This window comes from Melopsittacus undulatus, chromosome 4, assembly GCF_012275295.1.
Source record: "Melopsittacus undulatus isolate bMelUnd1 chromosome 4, bMelUnd1.mat.Z, whole genome shotgun sequence".
Classification (NCBI taxonomy): Eukaryota; Metazoa; Chordata; class Aves; order Psittaciformes; family Psittaculidae; genus Melopsittacus; species Melopsittacus undulatus.
Window position 1 is genome coordinate 56,616,402 of NC_047530.1, and position 25,583 is coordinate 56,641,984.

At 39.3% G+C, this 25,583-nt stretch overlaps 1 protein-coding gene across 1 annotated transcript in view; it reads right to left on the minus strand.

Annotated features, from left to right (window-relative positions):
* The window catches only part of ABCC8 (ATP binding cassette subfamily C member 8), a 74,800-nt gene that overhangs the window by 29,723 nt on the left and 19,494 nt on the right, over positions 1 to 25,583 (minus strand). The window contains exons 9-18 of the mRNA XM_031052735.2: positions 18,807 to 18,941; positions 17,989 to 18,151; positions 13,405 to 13,445; positions 12,966 to 13,111; positions 9,144 to 9,249; positions 8,813 to 8,923; positions 6,927 to 7,002; positions 6,731 to 6,836; positions 2,619 to 2,654; positions 1,280 to 1,315 (exon numbers count right to left, since the gene is read on the minus strand). Of these exons, the coding sequence (XP_030908595.2) occupies positions 1,280 to 1,315; positions 2,619 to 2,654; positions 6,731 to 6,836; positions 6,927 to 7,002; positions 8,813 to 8,923; positions 9,144 to 9,249; positions 12,966 to 13,111; positions 13,405 to 13,445; positions 17,989 to 18,151; positions 18,807 to 18,941 (956 nt within the window). The remainder of the gene's footprint in view (positions 1 to 1,279; positions 1,316 to 2,618; positions 2,655 to 6,730; positions 6,837 to 6,926; positions 7,003 to 8,812; positions 8,924 to 9,143; positions 9,250 to 12,965; positions 13,112 to 13,404; positions 13,446 to 17,988; positions 18,152 to 18,806; positions 18,942 to 25,583) is intronic.

A 25,583-nucleotide genomic window follows, 5' to 3' on the forward strand; every position in this document is an offset into this window, starting at 1 on the left:
AGGACTTGGAATTTAGTAAACCCCTCTAACCTAATCTTGACAGTAGGGTGACATATCAGGGCATATCATATTTTGACATAAGAAAAAAGCTTGAAATGCTTGATCATATGAGAAATCAGTTACATGTCTACAGTGTTTCTTACAGTAAAGAGTCAGTCAAACAAAACTTATTGAAACTGTGAGAAATGTGGCCAAAAAAACAGAGAACAAAACATTCTGGAACAGAATGTGCAACACTTTCTCCGAAAGCCTGCCTTGAACCTGCTTAAAGGTTTCACGCTTAAAAGAATGAATGCAAACAAATGGCTTAGTAGACAAAGACTTACGAGGGATGTATTCTGCAGGTGGAAATAATTGCCTCTTATCCCCAGACTGCATAAACAACCATCCATTTTCATCAATGCAGTGTAATTTTTTTCCCCTTGGTAACATAAGACAGACTAACCATAGCCCCTTAATTATCACAGAGGCAGACAACACAATCCAACCTTACAGTAAATAGGAAAACTCCCTGAGCTCCCTGGAGACTATGCATTTTGGCTTATATAGAAATCAAGCCTGTTCATTAATTTAGAACCAGAAACAACATTGTAAATAGTGTTTGTTTAAAGTTACTAATCTAACTCTAGCTTCACATTTCATTTTGTTACATCCAGTAGGCTCAGTACCCATTCAAGATTACTGAAAATAAGACTAGTTAAGCGACATTCCTAGTTGAATCTCAGTGCCTTAATAAACCTACCAAGTCTGAAATGTTGCTGATTTTTAAAAGAAACATAGATGATCCTGAAATACAATGGATTTATGGCAATAATAGTAGAGGGAATAATACACTGTAGAACCTTTCCTGTGTGTTTTGGATTGCTGACTGTAGTTTTATCTTAAATATTTTGCACAATTTGTGGATTTCTACTGTCAGTCAAGAACTCAAACTCAGATGTTGCTCAGCTATGAGAGAAATGTGTACTGTTATGTCCTATACTACTACTGCATGAACAAAAAATATGCTTCCATTAACCTCAGCATGATGGCAGGCAATAGAACATTTTGATATTGCCAGTCCTGAGTATTCAGAAACATAACCTTTACTAATCTGAGCACTGGCCTCTTGCTTGTTTTTACTTCTAAATCTTGCAGCAGATGCATACAAAGACAATCCATTTGACTTCTAAGGAACAACTCATTAAGTGCAGGTATTTCTGAAGATGGTCAGAGTCACAGGATGGCTGAGGCTGGAAGGGACTTCTGGAGGTGCTCATTAATTTTTAAAGTGTTGTACCTGAATTCCAGGTCGATAGGTGATTCTCTCTCTGGGCTGCAGAAAACAAACATAAGGTTGTGGGGTTTTTAAATTATGTTAGACAATACAAATAATATCTTAAAATACTATCACCATGCTATAAATTAAAAATACAGCAAAATGACAGCATAATAGATATAAAACTACCTGAATAGTAAAATTCTATAGTACATAATGATACTGACTTAAAAAAGGTATGGTTAGAGCTTGAGTTTTGAGAAACACCAAACCTTGTGAAATCATTCAACACGTATGAGCAAATAAATGCTCAAGACCTTACAAGACTTTGGCTCAAAATACCCTCTGTTCTGAGAACACCAGGAATGTTCTACAGGATGCTAGTGCAACAAACCCACCAAACATATCCCTACAGCACTTCCTCAACATAACCAGGATTCCCAGAATCTATGATAATGTAGGTAATTGCTTCGTACAGTCTAATATTCTTTCCTACTTCTTAATATGCTTGCCATACTGTTGTGGTAACTGCATGTTATCACACTGTTTGCTGTCCATCCCCATAACAGTTCCAAACATCTGAACGTCTAATTCATGAGCATATTTCTCTTGTACCTTGATAAGTTCAAATGGTTTCAGTTTAACTTGGTCCAGAAATTGCAATCTCTCTTACACAGAAAGAGCTGTGAGATTTCCAAGTATCTATTACAACAAGGCTTAGTCACTAAGATACATGAAACTCCTTCTCATACTACACACAGATGGGAGTAGAAGTTTTGCAGGACTCAGACTGATAACCAGGTAACAAGTCTGAGAAATAAGGTATACTGAAGAGAAGAGGGTGATACACCCAGAGAAACAGCAGTAAAATAGTTGGTGTGTCACAGAACCAAGGAAATATTCTGGTCAGTAGAAGAAACACTTTATCATAAATCAAGAAAAGGGACATCATATGACATTTTTCCTCTGCCAATTTCAGTAACAAAGTTGTCAATGATTTTGGCAGGGACGGGATTGTCACTTTTACAACCATGTCAGAAAGCTTTGCCCTCAATGGATTTGGTAGGTATTCCCAAAATCCAAGCCGAGCTACGTTAATCCGGTAAAAATGATTTCCATGCAAGACAGGATACAATTTTCAAAGTCACCAAATGGCAATGTTTTCTTAAAGGAAATCCAGCTCTGATTTTTCTAAGTCACATAAGTGGTTTAAAAAATTGTATCCTCAGCTAATTAATGCATTTCACTGATTTTCAGAATTCTGACTGTGAAAATCTCAAGCACAGATCTTAGAAATCTTTGGTTCCTTCCACTGCCATCAATTTAGTAGGAAGACTGATAACTGCACACAATACCATACCTGACGTCTTCCCCCGTCTCACTGTCAGAAGCACAGCTGCACGACAAACAGAAAGCAAAGAGTGTTTATTTAAGTAAGCACAGGCAATCTGCCCCAGAAAGTAAAACTATTATATTCCACTTAGTGCACAGACTGCAAACAGTATTTATCACAGAACTGCAGCACAGCATCTGTTCCTTCTACACAAAGTGACTTGATTTTATCAGCCAAAAAAGAATAAAAGGGTTTTTTCCCCTTATAAACTTTTAATTTGACTCAAGAAATAAAATCACCTCTATTCTCTCCTGAAGGTGCTATCACAAATGAGAAGTCCCAGAGATCAGAATCCAGTTCCATTAAAAAAGAAACAAGAGGGACATTTTCAGAGAAAACAACCTGATAATTTGTAACACTGTATTTTTCTGTGGCAGTAACTGCACCTTCGCAGCACATACTTTAAACATAGTTTGAACCCCAAATCCCACCTTCAGTTGACTTGCAACATGCTGCAGTCTGTACCAGCCTTATCCTAGGAAGGATGTGCCTGGGCAGTTCCCATAAGCGTGGGCAGGTCTGAGAGATGGACAGGTTTTGGGTTTGCTGTTTCTGAACATGTACCAAGGGTGACTGGCCATACTTATTACTGATGCTATAATCAGTTCCATAGAAAAGAATACACTTGACTGTGTGTCAAGTGTATAAACAAAATCAAGGAGGAACAAAGTTTTTCAGACTTTAAAGAGAACAGTCCCATTAACTTCATGCTAACACCATATGCTTATAAATATCCAGGAAAGAAAGCTAGACCTGAAGGTTAAAATGTTGGTTTGAGAAGCTTCCAAAATGTTTATGCATAGTTAGGAATGACAGTATCTAAATTCAATTTACTGTAGTATTAGAGACTACCAGCCAGCCACTAGTATCTTTATTCCAAAGGTCAGTGTACTGAATAAAGTTTTTCCACAGTCATCTCACACTCCACTGGTCTTCAGTGACTGTGTGAACTCAATGGCACCTTCTCCAAAAACCCACGAACCTGCTGCATACCATTAAGTAGCAACACATTCTTTACAGAAACTATCAAGGTACTGAAACGGGGAATATCTTTTCTAGCCCCTAAATGTACAACAAAAGGACCCTGAACAACAGTTTCTGCTTCATGTACCACCTGGTAGAAGGCCAGGCATCCATTCTACCTGGGACCGCCCTGGTAACTTCCACCATGAAAGTAATGTATATGTGATAATAAAGTCTAAATCTGTAATGTTTTGAGGCATATGGACGTCTAAAGATGCAAGTATGTACCTACTGAGAGTTTCAAGCCTTCTGAACTCCATTTCTAATTTAAATAAATTCAAGTACCTGGGTGTTTTTGAAAACTCCAATAAATACATACTTGTAAAAATCAATGTACTTTTAAGACATCAAAATAACTTCAAAAATATTATTATTTGATGAAAAGAGTCAACTCCACATAGAGCAGAAGAAAATCTACTGTTAACAACCTTAACAAATCTAGCACTTTCTTCACATTCTAAGGACTCTAGATTCACAGGGGAGTATTTATGTCCCATTTAGAAATAAATGACAGCTTTGAGCAAACTATTTCACACTGAATTTCAGAATTTTCTGATATTATTTACTCCAAAAATACTTATACTATAAACTGCTCCCTGGACTTGAACTGGAACTATTTAATGTAAGATAATGGCCAGAAAAAAACTAGCATGGCAAATACTGTACTTACTTACTCAATAACCAGTCAAATCAAGACTATTTACCATCTGTTCAGAATGTAAATAATGATTTCTTTATTTTTGTTAATCTCTAACCATCTTGTAAAATATTTATGCTAAGATGCTCTCATCCTCCTTTGGACAAGATGCAATAATCTGAGCTGGATCTTCTAGGCACACACTGTAATACAAACAAGAAAAAACCCACAAATGAGCCAATGCTCACTTCTGACAAGCCTGTTCCTAGCCCAGGAAGAAATGACATTTCTTTTTAAGGTTCTGAAACAAATAATTTTTATAGGAAGCAAATAAAGATGATATGCAGTTAATCCTATTTTGTCAGTAAACAGCATGGAGGCACAGAGGAGGGAAATGACTTGTGCAAGGTTATCCATCAGACCAAGGGAAGGGCCAGGAATAGAATCCAGATTTCCTAAGCACTGAGTGACATGTCAGCAGGATGCATCCTTCATCTTCATAGCTGTGACCTTGGAGGAGGGGAAGGGGAAGGAAATTTGAAATGAAATAAATCAGGACTATTGTGTAATATGAATGACTGAAGCCAAGCATTTGTCTCCTCCCGTAGAAAGAGCTGTAACAAGGATCTTAGTGATTCTGGTGACATTATTGCCCAAGCTAAGGCTATGGTGATTACTTGATAAGACTAGTCTCCTTGAACTGGGGATAATATTGCATGTACCTGGTCAGGCATTAGCATTTTCTTATCAAATTAAGGGAGCTTTCATGTGGTAACTTTACAACACAGGTGTGCAGCCTACACTGACTGCCTCTATCATTCAGAATAGATCACTGCACATGGTAGCAGCTCTGAAAGATGAAACAAAACAATCTGTGCCAGTGCAGCCAGCACTTACAGTGCTAACACTGTCTCAGCCACAGGCCCCTTTATACATATCTGACAGATAGCAAAGCAAATGTGATAACAACTGAATTTTACCTTGTGATACTTTGGCACATACAGAAGACATGAAAACCAGTTCTGACCTTTACACTGCTGTGAAGTACATACTTCTAAACAAGAGCTATTTAAAAACACAGTCTGACCACAACCATCATGTCACCTGTTTCAGTTTAGCATCAGACATTCAAATTACACTTCTTAATCATATTATGTCATCTGTAAAAAGTCACAGCCTTGCTGAAATTAAATTCGTTCACCTAATAAGGGTGCAGGGATTCTGTATAGTTCCTCATCATACTCTGAATTTCTGCTTAGGGAAGTATGTTTTAATGCATAGATCACTACATTTGGAACTTTGCCTACAGCTCTTGTCTCCCTTACTAGCTGAAAGGGTCACTTTCCTATGTTTCATATTCCCCACCTATATAATAGGAAACCTTCTTTCCTTGTCCTATTGCTTGTGCACTTCGGAGTAGTGTGACTCTTCTGCATGAAAGCTAGATATAAATAATATCCCCTAAAAACACAAAGAATTTGTGAGAACTGTTTCACAAAATCAGTGCAGAACCCACTGCATAACAATGACCCTCTGTCCATCAGAGTGTGTGGATTTGACTTACAGTTGCACTGTTGTTCCTTCATTCCCAACCAGTTGGAAATGAAACTAATTATTTCTCAAGGTTCTTCTGTAATTTGCCAAGCTTTTCCTGCAAATGACTGTATCCCAAAAGGCAAAGCATGGCTAGGAATTCTAGCACTATAAAATGAAGAGGCCAAAAATGTTCACACACATTGATCAGACAGGGTACTAGAGATGGCAGTAATCTACTGGAAACCACATATAGGAGTTGTAATATATGATGCCATCTGTCATTTACTTGAGACCAAGTCCTAACAGTACAGCTTCATGGCCAGTACAGAAGTTAGACACAAGTGTAATCTATAACTGGCTGTCAGAGCACAGCTACTTGGGAAAGTAGGGAAGGACATGACTCTTTCTCTCTTGTCAAATCAGGGATGATGAACTGGGGAAGTTCATCCCCACTTATAGAAGACTCTTCAATTTCTCAGGTACTATATCAGTACTGGGATGGAGCACATCTAAAAGGATGGCCAGGGACTACTGCCAGTGAGCCAGTACCTCTTTAACTTCATGCAAAGACATGAGCTCAGACCTGAAACTGTAAATGCCATTCTGTAGCAGCACAACACTTCAAGTTAATTCTGATTCCAAATTAGTTACTATTTCACTCAGGTTATGTTGCTGGAGTGCAGAATACCAAAGTATGATTATCTATGCCTGTTAATGGAATGGATAGTTTGACCCTGGCTAGGGTTTTTTTTCAACTTAGGGTAAAGTTTTAACTTGACTGCATGACTACAAAATCTCTGACTCCACGAATAGGTTTCCAGGACAGATTTTGGGTTTTTTCTGCATTACTACTCAATTCAAGCTTAAATTTTTAAAGCACTACCTGCTCCAGAATATGCTCCCAGAGATCTTCTGCATCTCACCAAGAATGGCTAGCAAGAGAGATGACTTCCCGCAGCCAACCTGTCCTACAATCATTGTTAACTGACCTGCAAGAGAGGAAAGTGTATATGAGCTTCTGGTTTACCAAACACTCATGGAAAAACACCTCATTCTGTATATCGGATGTCATTTTGTACCTTGAGGGATTCGGATATCAACATTGGACAATGCTGGAGGACCTTCAGGTGTCCAAGTGAAAAATCCATTTGTGATCTGTGCCAAGACATAGAGAAGAAACTGAAAACCAGGTCTAGAGCAGGCCTCTTTTATTCAACATCAGAGACACTTCTGTTTTCATTACACTGAGCATAGGAACAGAGTTAGCCTCTACTCAATGCAGGAAACTCAAACAAGCACAATAATTAGAAAATTATGGAAAATTCCTGAGGAAAAAGTAGTTGCTGTTTAAGGTTTCTTTTGTTATTTCTAAGGTGGCACGTGAAACAAGTGAAATTATTACAACATGATTAAATTATATACGGGGTCACAGTTTGCTATCTGCAGAGCAGCAAATGTCACTCTAGACATGCTGCAGCATGTATAGCAATTACACAGTCCAATTTCCAAGTGGATTCACAAAACTGTCCACAGAAATCAGACGTTGCTGCCTATTACAGTATTTTCCTTTGTATTTCTGATATGATTCTCAGATAAAATAGGCTTTGCTGGATACAGAAATCTTTTTACTAAAAACAAACCAACCCAAAACAACCAAGAAACAAAGCCTGTTCAGGACTTTAAATGGAGATTTCCATGGATACTGTTAAAAATAGGGAAAAGAGCCACTGAAGCCTTCAGAGCCTTTCAGCAATGCAAGGTACAATTTTGATCTGAGAAGAGTGGAATGGGACACTTTTATCCGACCCTGAAGAAAAAAGTGATACTCTTACTGTGTGAAGCAACCTGAAAAGATGAGCAGATGAAAGTGCAGTGTTGTCCCTCTAGATTACCAACAGCAGCCAGAGCATCCTCTCTTAAGAAAGAAAAGCCCCTTCATGGGCAATGAGCTGCAAAGACAATTCATAAGTGCAGAACTTCCGTGACTTGGGTGCCACCAGTGGAAATGATGACAGCAGATGGAGCCAAAGATTATAGCTGCTCCTAGCTTTCTATTTGAGTCTTTATAAACACTGTCCTTACAGAGGTTACTGCTCTAGCTTCTCCTTTGTGACAAACTCCTTTGCTGTCACTCCACACTTTGATCCAATACCACCCACCCCAACCCTGTCTCAAATATACCTTTTATTTTTCTGGAAGGATATTCAAGAAGGATCCTGCACCAAAGCAGCATGATGACAACCTGGAAAAAACCCCAACCCTGAAAGCACTACCAGTTGTCCTACTTAGTCCTATGAGACTGAATTATTCTCTCTCTTGTGCCAAAAATGCAAATGTAATAGCAGACTTCCTAAACAAGCACCATCATCATTATAACAACTACCAGGATTCTTAATACTTCTGGCCATTTCTATAGCAGATCAAGACCATCAGTCTTCAAGGTGGTAAGGGTAATTTATTCATTCTTCAAAGAATTTAGGTCTTTGTGGATTAGTTTTTAACTTCATCTTGAAAGGCTACCAGGAATTCCAAAAGAGGAAGGGAAAACCCATGACAAGATTATTTTAGGAATGTCTAAATCAAACCCATTTTCATTTTCTTCAGATCATTTTTCTGTACAGGCATTGGAAGTGAAAGAAAGAGTCTGGCATACATAAAAGATTGGACCAGATGATATTTTGAGATTCCTTCCAACATAGACTGTTCTAAGTTGGACATTTTTGAGAACAGGGCTAATGAATTAAACACTTTAAACAGAAGATTTCTGAGTGAAATCTAAGGGAATATACACAGCTAATCACAACACAGAGGTCAGTAATCAGTTGTTAAGATGAAAGCTCTCTGATATGAGCACAAGTGTCTTACAGCTCACATCAAATGCTGGTTCTTGAATTTGAAACTGCCATCAGAATACAAGTGACTTAGTGAACTATAATAAGTGTTATTAGAGTGACCTTCATATCACCTTTACACAAAAATCATCTGCTTCTGTGATGTTAATGGGTCTTCTCGTGTGAGAGCTGTAATTGTTCCAGTCCTCCCTGGCAGGCCTCTTACGGTTAACAACTTTGAGTGGCTGTGCAAAATCAGAAAGACAGAAATAAGCAGTAATTGGTGGCAGTACCAGAAAATGCCCTAGATACAAGCAACCAAGTTATCACCTGTGCAGTTCAGGGTATTAAAGACAGTCTTTGCAATTGCAAGAAATAATCAGTGGGATATGGGAAAGTACAAAATTCATTCTTGGTACAAATTACTCCAAGCCACTTCACCTGCGATTAAACAGCATTACTCACCACCGCCTGGTATTTGCTGTGATTATCTGCACTTCTTAGCTCTGAAGACTTATCATGCTCTTCTCCAATTTCTTCACTTGACAGGAATTCACTCAGTTTCTGAACACTGAAAGGGAAAAAACCAGAATCACGCCTCGACCTGGAATGCAAAACTTTTGTTCTCTGTAATGCTTATTATGGAGCATCTCTTTTAATATTTCAGCCACTGTCTGCTGCACTGTTTGTTTTCATTTTGTTACAGGCATATGAAAATGTGCCATGAGAAATCACTGCAAGGAAGTTGACAAAACCTCCCCTATTGTCTATTAAAAGCTATGATATTCTAATGGTTTGTGCAGGTGCTTCTCAAGACTCCTTTTCTGACACCACCAGAGTGATTACACAAAAGATTTTTGCAGGCATTTGTTTGGATGCTGACCAGCTACAACAGTACTTTGTTTTGAACTCATGTGCTGAAGTAAAATTGGTGTAATTTATGTTACTGAAGTGTTTACACACAATTCTACTGAACAGTTCCATGGACACCTGCAGTCTGATGAAATCCGTATGCCATGAGCTAAATTCAACCAGCTATGATGAAATACGAAGTGTATGAGATAACATGATAAAGGAATATAGCTTACAGAACATGATGAGATAGAAGGAATCCTGACAATCAGCAACAAAGAAGAAAGCATGGTATCTTCACAGACTACTTAAGATTTAATTAGCTAACAGATCATGCACCTTTATTATGACATTTAATAGATCATTACATCAATTTTATCTCTGTACCTGACTTTAGAAAAAGTAGTCTGCTCACAGGGGCAACAAATGAAATTTATAAAGGATTTGGATTGAATCATGTCTCAACATCAAAGAGGTTTAATTAGCAAGAAATAAGTTAACAATCGGCCTCCAAAATGATAAAGTGCCTAAAACTGAATTTATGTACAAGGACTGAAAACATTGATTTTAATATTTAGCCTTAGGCTAACTGGGGAGAAAGAGGCAAGCAATGCCACTGCAGCACAGGGATATGGGGCTCTCTGTTAGCATGCATATAGTAAAAAATAAAAATACCACACACCCTCACACCCCACCAGGGATTTTGTCTTCAGAAAGAGATTTAGTTTCCTCTAATAACCTCATGAGACACCCCACTGGTGCCAAAACAGTGCCTGGACTAGGGCATTACAGCACTTCCTAAAACAGATGCCCTTTACAGTTAGCACTTGGCCTACAAGCAGACATAAAAGCCACCTGGAGACTACCTAGGAGAGAACGGGTTCTACAGTTTTTCTGTTAGCCTGCCTGCTTGCTGAGGTAGCTGAGGTCTGGGGTCCTTGTTAGAGCAGGTCCTACAAGCAACTGAAAAGGGGGAGAATAACTATGTGGGATAGGACAAGAGGAGTAATAACTAATCTAGGTTCAGTGTCAGGCTAAAATCCCTTAATGGGAAGGTCTGTTACCTCAAAGGAAGAAGTTAGAAGCCACATCACTTAGGGTTATTTATATCTATTTGCACAAAGCTCTAGAAAACAGTGCTAGGAATGATATTACTTTTTCTGTTCAGTGAACCAGATGTTTACAAGAACATTTTACATGTCTTTAAATAGACGAAATGATGGTTTAGATGTTGCCTATATAGAGTTGGTATGCAGCTGCACCTATATTCTCTATAGAAAATTACACTGATATTTGAATAATTGTTCTGAGGGTAGATAGAGAAGTCCCTCTTAATTGCTCCAAGGTCTACAATAGGAGGAAGAGAACACAGCAAACATAATCTTGGACCATGCATACCCAAACAAAACCATGTCTTTATTCAGCCATTCAGAAGTCTCATTTTGCTCTCGCTGGCTGTGTATCAAGGTGGCTGTACTCTCAAGTGCTATGAATTCTCTCTGCAACCCCTTTGTCCAGTGCTCTGCTTAATTCTGGAATTGCTGCTCCTATGGCAATTACTGCAGAAACACAGCAGAACTGTAAGAAAACCTTTGATAAAGGCAGCAAGTGGTATTTCAGGATGCCACACTGATCTACGCTCCTAAAGAATAAAAAAGGTATGTTCTCTGCAGAGCTCTCACCGACATTGCAGTCTCACTATTATTCCATTATCTCCACAGGGAAGCTTATTTTTAAGCCACAGAATAGACGCATTGATAAAAACATGGTTATTTGCACAGCTGACTGAAAAAGCAGTTTCATATTAAACCCAGGAAGATACACAATGCCACTCTTGCTACCTGACCTTTGCAGATGGAAAACTGTACACTGTATCCTTTGTCCTTGAAGAGCTCACATTTGAGAAATACATCAATTGGTGCTCAGTTTTTTGTCTGCTCTTTCACTATTCAAGCAAGCATGCATTTGCGTGAGTTGACAATATTTGGCACACACTTCCAAAGTATTGCACTGAAGGATGGGATACGCAGAAGACACATCTAAAGAAGCACCAGCAGTAAGGAGAAATGCACTCTGGAACACTACCTGAGTTACTATGATATGAACAGCCAGGAAGAAAAAGGATCACATCAGCTCTTTGACAGACTTTGAACCAGGGGATTTCTGTCTGCACTACAAATGGCAGTGTAATAGCTTAACAAGAAGGTAACTACAGAATAACTCATTAAGAGCATCTAGCTATCAGTCATTAATACTTGGTAGATACTAACTGCTTTGTTCCTGCAGCATTAATAGGCACACAATACATTTGCAAAGAATGCCCAAGACAAGCCAAAATACAAGCCCGTTACCAGTGCCAGGGTGAGCACCCTGATACTTTGCTGGCTGTGATCTTAGCGTGACAATTTGCCATGACTCTAGGGACTACCACAGTGGCTGCAAAACATTTCATGCCAGCTGCTGATGCTCTCGGGTTTCACACTTGTCAGGAGAGAGGACACAGCTCTGACTTTGCACTGTTTGACACAGCAAAGGCAATCTCAGCCTCCTGCTGGAGTCTTCTTTCCATCTCCAAAGTGACACAAATGTAATTAAGCAAGGGCTGGTGTCCAGTATCTGTCCTAGAATTCAGAATGCTCTAAAGACAGCTATATTGAAGGTCACAGAGAGATGCTAGTAAAGTAAGAAGCCCAAACTCTTTCTCTGCCTCCCCCCATCAGTCAGATAGCATTACACTGCATATGTAACTACATATGAAAAAGCATTAAAAGGTTTAGGTTTTTCACACTAATCTCTTGATATTCAATGTAAAACTCCCAGTGAAACAGCAGTTCTATTGTTTGTAATTTCACTCTATGAACACAGACTGACATGTTCACAACAAAGTAAAAATTCATCAAGTCAAGAGTAAACATTTAGTCATTAACTTAATCTCACACTTAACATTGACTTTTATGCTTTCTTCATTTAAATCTAATTCTCCAACAAGAGGCAACCTCTCAGGCAGAGGGTAGGAGGCTGAGCACAGCCCAAGAGTTAAACACTGAAACAAACTATGTGCTTCTGTGATAAACTTTCTCGCTTCCACGTGCTTGATGGAAGGAAATATTTGAGTGATTTACGAACTAAATCTCCAGTAAGTTTTCAGTTTCTATGTTCTTAGCACATGTAAGTTGCATACCATACCAATATAGCTCAACCCATGTACTAGGTATGGACCACAAAATACTGGTTATGACATTTTCATCAGCAAAGAACATGGCCCACATGCTACCACCAAGGGAATCATGCAAGGTGGAAAGTTGGAAAGCAATTTACAACAAAACCATAAATAATCACCACATTATTTCTAAATTACCATTACCAAATGAGCAATAGGCACATTCTCAGAAATCTGAGAGGTGGTAGCAAGGATATTAATTTTACAGTTCTCACCTTACTAATGCTTTGACGGTCGACCTAACCACACTGGAGAGCAGGAACAATGGAGACACAAGAATATGAAACAGTGAGAGGGAGGCAAATGCCACCGATGGGGAAAAGTCAGCATTTCTTGTCAGATGAGCATGGACCACAAATGTCTATAAAGAGACAGACATCATCACCAGTGTTTTGTCATCAAGAAGGAAACACACGAAGACTTCCTATTTCATATACATTTCAGTTGCAGAATCTTACTTAATACTCTCTTAACAGTTTGGGGGAGTGCTACATATTCCAGACTGCTTCTGGTCACAGACAAGTGGGCATTTTCCATTCTCACCCAGATGAATTGCAAATAGTTTGCATTCTGTCCTCTTCCTTCCTCATTTCCACATCACTTATACTTGAAAATGCAGTTGTAATTACACTATTTAGAAAAGTCCATACTTACTATAAGTACTGCTGCAATTGGTATCGCTGCATTCATAAAGACTGTGAAGGGAAACATGTAGGAATATTTAGAAACTATTTCCATTCAGACATGCTAAATGTTTAAATACTGCTAGCACTGGTTCACGATGGATGTTCAATGCTTAAAATAGGAAAAATGCACAAGTATCTACACACATCAATACACTGTTTTAAAATACCTACAGTTTACTTCATGTCATAGAATCCTAGAATGACCTGGGTTGGAAGGGACCTTAAACATCATCTAGTTTCAAACCCACTGCCAGAGGCAGGGACACCTTCCACCATGCTCAAAGCCCCATCGAACTGGCCTTGAACACTTCCAGTGATGGGGCAGCCACATCGTTGCTGGGCAGCCCATTCCAGTGCCTCATCACCCTCACAGTAAAGAACTTCCTAATGTCTAATCTAAACTTACCTTCTTTCAGTTTAAAGCCATTCCCCCTTGTTCTATCACTACATGCTCTTGTAAAAAGCCTTTCTCCAGATTTCTTGTAGGTCCCCTTTAGTACTGGAATGGTGCTCTAATGTCTCCCTGGAGCATTCTCTTCTCCAGGATGAACAACCCCAGCTCTCTCAGCCTGTCTTCATAGGAGAGGTGCTCCAGCCCTCTGACCATCATTCATGGCCTCCTCTGGACTTGCTGCAACAGGTCCTTTTTATGTTGAGGACACCAGAACTGCACACAATACTCCAAGTGAGGTCTCACAAGAGCAGAGGGGCAGGATCACCTCCTTTGACCTGATGGTCATGCTCCTTTTGATGCAGCCCAGGATACGGTTGCTTTCTGGGCTGTAAGCGCACACTGAAGTCAGCTCATGTTCATTTTCTCATTGACCAACACCCCCAAGTCCTTCTCCTCAGGACTGCTCTCACTCCACTTTCTGCCCACCTGTCCTTGTGCTTGGGATTGCCCTGACCCAGGTGCAAGATGTTGCACATGGCCTTGTTGAATTTCATGAGGTTTGCATGGGCCTACCTCTGAAGCCTGTCCAGGTCCCTCTGGATGGCATCCCTTCCCTCCAGGGTGTAAACCACACCACACAGCTTTGCAGAAGAAACAGAACCCAGCAGTTGCCCCTAGAAAAAGATGGCTCATCTACTGCTGTGATAGCTGACATGCAGCTCGGGCTAGAGGTGCTACAGGTCTCTGACTGATGACACGCAGAAAGGTTGAGCTAGTACAACGTCTGATGGGCAACTGGAATATCTGACAGTGGGAAGAAAGGAGATCCAGCAGCAGCTGCACAGGTCATCACTCTGGGACAGCCCCACAGGCTGGCTGCAGACCTAGCTCTGCCCCAACCAACAGACCTCCTGGGAGAGCACCTGCATCAACCTGTGATCTACTTCTGGGCCACCACTTCTGAGGTGCAGGGCTTCAGGATGCAGTTCAAAGGGTAAGTAAGGATTTGCAGCCCTGCACTATATTGTTCACTTAGTTTATTATTATGAAGGATTTACCCATAATTACTCCTGCTTTGTCAGGCTTGGCTACTTTGTGAATGTCCTCGGAACTCAATAGAGGTTCTAACATTACCTACATAAGGTCAAGCTTTGATTTCAGCTGGGCCTCAAGTTATTAATATGCAAACAATGAACCAGTTTCCTCCCTGTCCTTGAACAGTGTCTGTCTTGGTGCCCTGGATTCCCTCACTGTAACAACTCATAAACTATAGCACTCAGAGGCTATTAAACAGATGGAGGGTGAGAAGCAAGCAAATACCATTTCTGTACAGGGATCTCTTTTAGATCAGGGAGGAATGTGGGTTAAGAATGCAATAATAACAACTTATCTGTCTGGGAGCTTGAGGCAGAACCAGAGCTACCATCTTACCCTGTGTCTGTCCCCTCTCCCACAACCTGAACATATTTAAGCATCATCTTTTCATTTTGACCTTTGCTCAACTTTGTTTCATGAAGTAAACACTACAGAAAAGAATATAGACTCTATAGCTAAAATAGAATTAAAAGATCAGTACACATGTAACAGAAAAGAGGCTAGCTACCTTTCTGTTTAAACTATGCCTGCCTTCTTTTCCTCCCAGGTATAGGTGATGTTCAGACAGTCAAAGTGTTCCCCAGTTACTTCATCTGCAGTGAAGTGTCACCATCTGACTTCCAAGCAAATGAATAAGGACTTTTTAAGCCACTGGAATTTGGGGATGGTTCCTTTTAATTTTTAGTTTTTTCAGTGATACAAGTGTCCAGAATAATAGAATGTTTTTTAAAGTAAACCAACCAAAGTTTTCTGATTTAATTAGATGCAGTCAAAAGCACTTTATTACTGGAAAAAGACAGACTTAAAACTGAGAAAAATGTTTTCAGCTGTTTCTGAATATTTTAGGATAGTAACTATTGTTATTTTCCTGTGAGAAAGCCTGGAGTTATTTGCCTTCTGACAGATTAGGCAAAAATTCCAAGAAATAGGAAAACGCCTCCTTTCTTTGTCTTTCCTGAATATATAGTGTATACTAAATCATACCAAACTGAACAAAGGACAATTTTATTAATTGGTATAAAAAAATACATAGGAATCTTCTTTGTTACAGAATTCGCTGCTGAAACTCAAAAGTTGTCGCTACCAACTTTGCAACCCAGCTTTGATTCTGGTGGACACATTTCACTAAAATGATAGAAAATGCTGATTTCTATAATAGCTTTTATAGTACACATGAACAATTCCATATACATAGAAACTGGATACAGGCACAGAGGGGAGGCAAATGAGATGCAATTTCCATGCATTCTTGAAGTGGAATTTTTTTGTGGTCTAGCCAACACTGTCCTGAAACTTGTAGGCATAGTTTCTGTAACCCAATGCAAATCTATTCCTCCTGAATAGAAGTAACTCCAAGCATGTTTTTTCATTCATGTTAGTAGCTAAGTGCATTTAGAAAAGAATTCCAGTTTATTCCAAATTATACATTAAAATATGTATACATAAAAATCTCATTTCTGCTTTCTTATTATTCTAGGAAGTGTCTGCCTTCCTTCTGATCAATAGTACCTAAAATCTTGATCAACTCCTGCCCTTTTCATTCTTTTTTGTGTTTTTTAGAAAAAAATTAAATCATACATTTGCTACAATATTAGCAAATATGTTTTGTGCTGCTCATCCCTGTCATCCCAATTACACTTACGGTAAGAAAAAAGTTAAGTTTTCCTATTCCCTTTTTAGTCTGCTGAAGTGCAAGTTTGTAAAGATCAGTGTAATTTCGTCTAAAGACATAAGGTGTAAGGAAATTCTAGGCTGAAACTATAGGAACCCTTTATAAACCAAAATTATATGCATCAACAGCATAAAAAAGCTGCACTGGTTTACTCCAGCTGAGAAATAATCTGCTGTGTCTTATATAACCATAAATATCACATGTAGTACAAAACAAGAATGCAAATATAAACAGCGAATGTTTCACAAAGCATCAGTAAATATGTGTTCTCACATTACTATTGCTTTACAGAACAGTCAGTACTTTTGGGATGAATGCACCTTTTCCTGGATGTCATAAATGATACCGTAGGGATTTAAAATCAAATAAGCCTCCACAGCTCCTTAGTCCTACAGCTGAACCTGTGGCCCTGACTATAAATAGATTCTAATGCCACATGAAGCACTGCAGACAAAGGGAGCACATCTGTGCTGACCTGGGTATAGGGTGAAGTTTCTGGTCACATCTCTTGGACAAATGAAATCAAGTAACACTAACCACATTGCAAGTTATTTTCCTAAAGAGTAGTCTTCCTTATTAGCCTAGAAGGAATTTGTATAGGAACCTTGTGGCATTTGAATGCTTCTCGCTAAAAGTTTCCACTTCATTAATATCTTACTGTTTATATGAACAGTGCTCTTCAGTATAACTTTACTAATTCTCTCTAAAGTATCACAGTAGCAATTATATAGGTGTTGCGTGTGATCTCAAATACAGAGTTCAATTGGCCCTAGGTCTTTTTATAAAGTATAATAAATGCCTTTAAGCAGCCTGAAAGAGAATATGTGACAAAAGAATCTGGATATGATATGATGAAATTGCCAGGATTCTCATATTTTTCCTTTCCAGGATATAGAAATGGTCTTAAGTATCACTTATGTTTTATAAGAAATCCAGAATTTGAGTAAGGAAGTGTAAGTACCATCTGTTGAAGTTTCAATGCAAAGACAATGCCTCTCATATATTACTATATACTGCATTGTGCAAAATGCAGGAAGGGGAAAAAGGGAGGAAAAACCCAAACCCAAACCCTCAACAAATGCTTCCTCCTGAATGCTGTGTTACAGAGAAGAATATTGCTGGCTGAAGGCAGCCTGTGAAACACTTTTCCCTTAAAAGCTTTTGTCCAGAAAACTTAATGCTATCAAGCATTAATCTTGGATTTCTCTTTCAGGCATATTTCCCATACAGGCAAAAATCTACTGAAATAGAAAGTTTGACTAACTGGAAAGTGAGGAGTACAGATCAGAGCCTAAAGCAACTGAAACAACCTCAACAGAGAAATGGTAAACTCGTTAGTAGCTAATAATGCAGTAGCTGAAGAGTGGATTAGAATAAAGGAAGAGACTTACTGGATATGGAGGTATAAAGGGCAAAAGACTTGAGGCTAGTCATTTCTTTTTGTCTGGTTTCCTCTACACTGCTGTGAAAGATATGTTCCCAAGCATAGAGTTTAAGGAGTTTAATGCCTCGAAGCATCTCATTTGTCTTCTTCAGTCTCTCATTGGAGTACTCCTGCAACATTTCCATACAGATTTACTTAGAGACTATAATTAAGGCATCTGTCCCCTAAACATAAGCAACACACAAAAATTGTATGCAGCCCCTTGTAAACAGTCAGGTATACTTTACTAGTTCTGTCCATTCAGATGTTTTGCTGTTTTCAAAGGTAAGCTGCCCTAGGACTCAAGTGAAAAGGCCATTTGTTTGCACACCTAAATTGTATAGCTTGTACTGAAACCTTTACTCCTCTGGCAGCTTTCCGATCACTTGCAAGGCAGCCTCTCAGAACTTCTACTGCCCAGCACACTGGGCACACTGACAACATACGGAGGAGAACAGAACATGCAGACAAGCTATGACTGGGCATGTTGCTCTGCCCAATGAACATGGTATGGAAATGATGCCAGGCTTCAGAGTAGCAAGACCACATTAGCAAGAAGCTGTGATCCTGTAGTAGGGAACCTTGACTCTGAGCAGGGCCAGCTGGCTCAGGCACAGTAATACAATGGTAAACTTACACTTCCACTAAAGCATAATTGGAAGTTACTCTGCTTTCACTTTTCAGGCTAGCTCAAGTATCTGTAATTGGATTGTAATTCCAAACACAGACCAACATAAAACTACCAGAAGTGATATTTATATCATGTATGAGTTTGAAGACACTTACCAATGTGCTTCTCTGGGCCTGTGAGAGTTTTGTTGCTACAAAGTACTGAACAGGTGCAAGGACTATGATTACTGCTGCTCCAATTAAGGCACTGATTCCAAGAAGGTAGTACAGCAGAAGAATTCCTACAATTATCTGTTGGAAGAAAAGAAAGTGAAGGGTAGGCTTGAGATGCCTTCACTTTGGGTTTGCATCATAAAGACCGATTACAGGGTAACTGGACAGCAGGTTCAAACCCAACAGCCAATGCAGTTAATCCTACACACAAACATCGTATGTTCTGCATCACTGGCACAGTGGGATGTGATCAGTCAGGATACTCTGTCAGAGGACCAAATAAGCCCACCTAATGTTCCTCCCCAACTTGTGGATTCTGTGTATTTCTGTTCCATGGACTTCCCATTACAAATAGAAGAAGATTGCATAGATTTGTGTCTTCTATAATGTAATTCTCACAGCTATTTAAAACAACTTTAAAAATAAATCTGTTAAAAAAAAATTAAATCTTTAAATAAAAGTTTCTTTTCACAGAATCAATAGAATGGTTTGGGTTGGCAAGGATCGTCTAGTTCCAACCCCCTGCAATGGGAAGGGACACCTTCCACTAGACCAGGTTGCTCAAAGCCCTGTTCAACCTGGCCTTGAAAACTGCCAGGGATGGAGCATCCACTGCTTGTCTTGACAGCCTGTTCCAGTGCTTTACCACCTTCACAGTAAAGAATTTCTTCCTTATATCTAAACTAAATCTCCCCTGTTTAAGTACACCTTGAGATATTCCCTTTAGAGTCATTATTAAATGATGTCATAGCATGCATTTTCTTTAACTTATAAATTAATTTTCTTCTTCTTTGGCATTTAAAAGCATTTTTACACCAGGGAAGAAATGACACCTCCAAGTTTAACAAGAACTCACTAGACTACAACACTGGGACTTCCATAAAGACGGAATATTTTTTTGCTTACCATAGAAATTAGTATGGAATATTATTGAAAACAACTGATCTTGCAAGTGTTAATTTGATATTATTGCTGAACAGCAAATAAAAAAGGAACATCATAATCATATGACTAAGAACCTTAACTTCAAATGAGCTCTAACATAAACTTGCAAGGAGCTGGTTTAAGGATCCACAGTACCAGACTGGCAATAACTATTAAAAAACCTGTTGGAGAGAAACAGCTTAAAAGGCAAAAGTTTGTCTTTGGGTAAATGAGAACCTAGAGACAAAGCCAGAGCCTAGATAGAAAGGGATACTGTAAGCAGCTCAATAAATCCATTCAAGATATATGAGCTACCGATGTTAATTACCAGCATTCTAATGACTGACTCCTGAACAATCTGGAGCACAGACATGCTATGTATTTTTCAGTATAAACTGATAAATTAATCAGAAAATATGGTGATAGAAATTTAATTTCATACATAATTTCTCTAATTAAAAATGTGAAATTTCCTTAAAGTGTTATCTACTGCTCTTCTATATTTGCATGCTTTCATAACCGTCACAGAAACACTATCCTTCCATGATTTTGCAGCTCAGTAGTCACATACCCATCCATTCCCACACAGATTTATGAGAATTGGGCATTTCCATGAAGAAAAAGCCAGTCCTTAGTTTCCAGTCTTCCATGAATTTAAGGCACATAGAAAAAGATTTCTATTTTTCTTCTTCACAATCCTTTGATGCATCTCTGCAGATGAACTCAACTAATGTTGAGTCACAGTATTTACTTAGAAAACATGGTAACATGAAAGTAAAGTCCTGTTATATATACAAAACAAATCTAGTACGAGCAAAGGTTAAATTGTAGATTAAAAATCTTTAGTGAAAAGTAAGTGAGCAATCTGCTTTGACATGAAGTCAGGGAATTCATGAGTGTATGAAGCAAAAAAAAACATGCAAGGCCTCTGTCAGATAGCCCTGGCAGAGCTCCCATCCAGAACATGAAATGGTCTTGGTCTTTAGAGAATAAGCTATTCATTCCCAACTGCTTCTTCTAGGTACTCAAAATACAGAAAAGCATTGAACAGTACACAGTTAAGAGGTGTGCAAAAATACGAAGTCAGTGTGGAACTCTGACTCCCTACTTCTATGTCTTTCCCTCACTACCAGTTGATTGCCAAGTACCTTATGGAACTGGCTGGTTCTAGAAACAAGAGTCACAGCTTCTCACATAGACAAAGGTAAAGCTATTCCAGCTACTGGGTCCTGCTAGCTCACCGCTGCATCTCCAGCTATTGTAAGGGTTAATCATGGCAATAAAAATTCTGTTGTTTCAAACAGATTAAAAATGATCCCATTTTCATCTTCTTTGTATTGCAATAATAAGGGCAAACTTTTAAAATACATTCCTCATGTATGTGACCAAAAAAAAGTGTGAATACTCATATCTGAAAATTGTTGCAATCTGTAAGCACTACTGCAAGTAATTCAATATTTATCACACTACACACTAAGCAGACCAGAATAAGCAGTATGTGGATGATATCTGAACAGCAGGAGGACAGTACCTGGCAGATGGAAAGGCTCTCATTAATATTTCTGAGAGGGTAATGATAACATTTTTAAATACTGTATAATGAAACACTTTCCTTCTCTTTCATCAAAATCCCAAAGTTCTTACCTGCCAGAGATCTATATCACAAGCAAGAAGCTCACCAATAGCTCTGGTTATGTTGTCTTGACTATTGAAGACAGCAAATACTTTCAGCCAGAACCTGCTTTGTGGCCAGCTTTGAAAGAGACAAATGTCCTTTCATTACATCTGTAAGCTACCCCTGCCAATGAACCAGAGATATGAGAATACAGGATTTTTTAATAATCACAATGAAACCCAACAAGGGTCTTTATAAAATAGAGGGTGGGGCATGGGGGGGGGGGGAGCCTTTTCAGGGCCTCATTTTTCTCCCAGAGTTTGAACCAAACCTACTGAAGGCATCTTTCAATTGACGGGCATCCCCGGGCCTCTCTTAATGGATTTCAATGTCCTCCAAACAGTAACTTCAAGGCAATGATAAAGCTCCTATTGACCACAGTTAGAGCAGAGATGGAGCTCAAATTATCTGGACTCTATAGAAAACCTAACTTGTTATGAATGGCTAGTAAATAATCCACAGCAGATACTGAAATGCTGACTGTTAAGAGCTATACAATTAAATATTGTTGTAAATAATAATGAAGCTTGTGCAACTTTTTATTAGGCATTTCTTGAACATTCAGTAATTGCTTTGGCTGCCTCATAAAACAAGGTATTGAATGAATGTTGTGGAAACACATTTGACAGTGCAATTGAGAGCGCCCTCAGCAAGTTTGCTGATGACACCAAGCTGTGTGGTTCGGTTGATATTGGAGGGAAGGAATGCCATCCAGAGGGACCTTGACACACTTCAGAGGTGGGCTGATGCCAACCTCATGAAGTTTAACCATGCGAAGTGCAAGGTCCTACACCTGGGTCAGAGCAATCCCAGGCACAGCTGCAGGTTGGGCAGAGAAGAGATTCAGAGCAGCCCTGAGGAGAAGGACTTGGGGGTGTTGGTCAATGAGAAAATGAACATGAGCTGACTTCAGTGTGTGCTTACAGCCCAGAAAGCAACTGTATCCTGGGCTGCATCAAAAGGAGTGTGACCAGCAGGTCAAAGGAGGTGATCCTGCCCCTCTACTCTGCTCTTGTGAGACCTCACTTGGAGTATTGTGTGCAGTTCTGGTGTCCTCAACATAAAAAGGACATGGAACTGTTGGAACAAGTCCAGAGGAGGCCACGAGGGTGATCAGGGGACTGGAGCACCTCCCATATGAAGACAGGCTGAGAAAGTTGGGGTTGTTCAGGCTGTGTGGAGACCTCATAGCAGCCTTCCAGTATCTGAAGGGGAGCTATGGGGATGCTGGTGATCGACTATTCATTAGGGACTATAGTGACAGGACAAGGGGTAATGGGTTAAAACTTACACAGGGGAAGTTTATATTGGATATAAGGAAGAAATTCTTTACTGTTAGGGTGCTGAGGCACTGGAATGGGTTGCCCAGGGAGGCTGTGAATGCTCCATCCCTGGCAGTGTTCAAGGCCAGGTTGGATGAAGCCTTGGGTGATATGGTTTAGTGTGAGGTGTCCCTGCCCATGGCAGGGGGGTTGGAACTAGATGATCTTCACGTCCTTTCCAACCCTAACTATTCTATGATTCTATGTTTTGAAGAAACCTTTGTGACCAACATGACCCATCGATTTGTGCCTTGCAATGCCTGAGCCATCCACAAAACAGGAGCATGTTTTGACACCAACTGTCCTCATCTGCTGAGAAACACTGCAGGATGAATTTTAATGCAAATATAATCATATTTTAAAAAAGACTGTTAGGAAATCTGTATTAATCTGTGACTTCTGGCACATTAGATCAAAATGCTGTTACAGACTGTGCCATAAAATTGGCTTAAATCTCAGTTGCTCTAGAACACTCTCTACACTGAGCTGCCAGAGTAGTCTTACAAAAAGAGTACATGAAATTGGCACCTCTTCCATAGCCTGTTTTACTAACAGACTTACAATGGAGACTAAGCCTAAGGAACAACTGAATACTAAGCATTTCTCTTAAAGGGTCTGACTCTTCTTAATGCCTCATTGCTCTTTCAACATCATTTTACCAGTGTAGAATCACTGATTTCTTATTGCAGGGTACTTCTAGTAAGTGGACAAATAGTATCCTGATATCCAAATTATCACTAACAAACTACCAACTTGTAACCACGCTTCATATGAGATTTCATATTGGTTTCTTTTCATTATAGTTGTCTTCTCTTTTGCAATGAGAAATCACTATTATAACACACTCCTTGATCACGATTTCCCCACCACCACACTTTAAAATTAACTTGTTCCCATTTCCCCCCCCCCCCCCCCATAAATTCAGAGAAACCATCTTGATGCTGCATCAAGTTTCTTCTGAAAAATTCCTGCTGATAATTGCTATACCCATCACCCTTTTTCAATTGTAAAAAGCAAAATGTTTTTAACTGGCATATAAACCTCTCCAGAGTAGATTAGGAAAACTAGCCTGTACCCCAATGCAGTTACTCCTGCACAAGAAAGAGACAAATGCGTTTATACTGTACAATACACCCACACTATGACCTGCATAAATATGACTACAATCACTTGAAATCTTATATTTTAACAGGTATAGTTACATAGAGCTCACACATGTAGAACAAATGCAAATGCTAAGCATGGAAGTACAGTTAAAAGAAATCATCAGTAACCACCTGATTGTTACCTCTTAAAGTGCTCACTATCCTGATTTGAGACTTTACACAACTCTCATTGGGGTTAGCTAGAGTTTTATCAGAGCTTCAGACAGATTTCTTTTTCCTGTGTCCTACTGCAATCTTGGAAGCAATCTGCCCCTCACTACCACTGAGATACCATAAGACTTAAGGTAACATATTTCAAACTAAGCAAAAAAGTGAAGACTCCCAGAGTATTTCAAGAGAAAACTAACTTTTTTTTTTAATCCAGAGAATACTCCCCAAGATTGAGACTATTCAAGTGCATCTTCAGCCTGGAGAAGAGAAGGCTGCGTGGAGACCTCAGAGCAGCCTTCCTGTATCTGAAGGGGGCCTACAGGGATGCTGGGGAAGGACTATTCATTAGGGACTGTAGTGACAGGACAAGGGGTAACGGGTTGAAACTTAAACAGGGGAGGTTTAGATTGGATATAAGGAAGAAATTCTTTACTGTGAGGGTGGTAAGGTACTGGAATGGGTTGCCCAGGGAGGTTGTGAATGCTCCATCCCTGGAGGTGTTCAAGGCCAGGTTGGATGAAGCCTTGGGTGATATGGTTTAGTGTGAGGTGTCCCTGGCCATGGCAGGGGGGTTGGAACTGGATGATCTTAAGGTCCTTTCCAACCCTAACTATTCTATGATTCTATGCAAAGCATATTCAAGAATTCACTATCACTGACAATGGAGAAGGACCTGCATTGTCCCTGACCAGTATTTTTGTCAGTGAGGAAAAAACCGAATCCAGGGAAAACACTTAAGGGTTTTTTTTTTCCAGATTAGGAAATTAATGTGCTTTAACATGCAATCAGATGATATTAAGACTATCACAAAAGAGGACTTGCTCATTTAATCTGTAGCAGCTTGACAAAAACCTTTGTCAAGAACAACTATAAAATCCACTCAGTTCTAATATGTATCTTTATTGTCAGAAAATAATTCAGATCTCCTACTGGCCAGCAGTCAGGCAGCTTACTCCTTGAAGGACATTCACCTGAATGGCTGCTGCCTTTTCTTCCTCATCCCCAGTTTTTCGACATAATATTTTTACATGCTCAACACCTTACAGAAAAAAATCAGTAGTATGGAGGCTGATGGACACCGGAACTCCTAAAGCCATGTTAGAAACTGACTGGAAATATGATCTACCAGTTGCAGTCCATATACAGTATCATGAAAATGATTTAATTTTTGGGCAAGAGCATGCAGCCCAAAAAGCAAAGCTGCTGGATAGATGACTTGCAGCTTTCCTACTTCCACACCAGCCAAATCAGCCTCTGCATAGTGCTGGAACCAGACCACCTTTGTGACATGAACACAATAGAGTTTTCATCATGTTTTTGAAGCTAAATGATACTTTTAGAAAATACAGAGAGAATTTAAACTCTTCTGTTTGTGTTCACTTTTAGCATGGAAGCACTCTTGACAAAATATACCAAGTAGCTGGAAGAAAGCAGAAAGACTTGCAGGGTACTGTATTAATATCAGATGAAACTATGTGTTTTA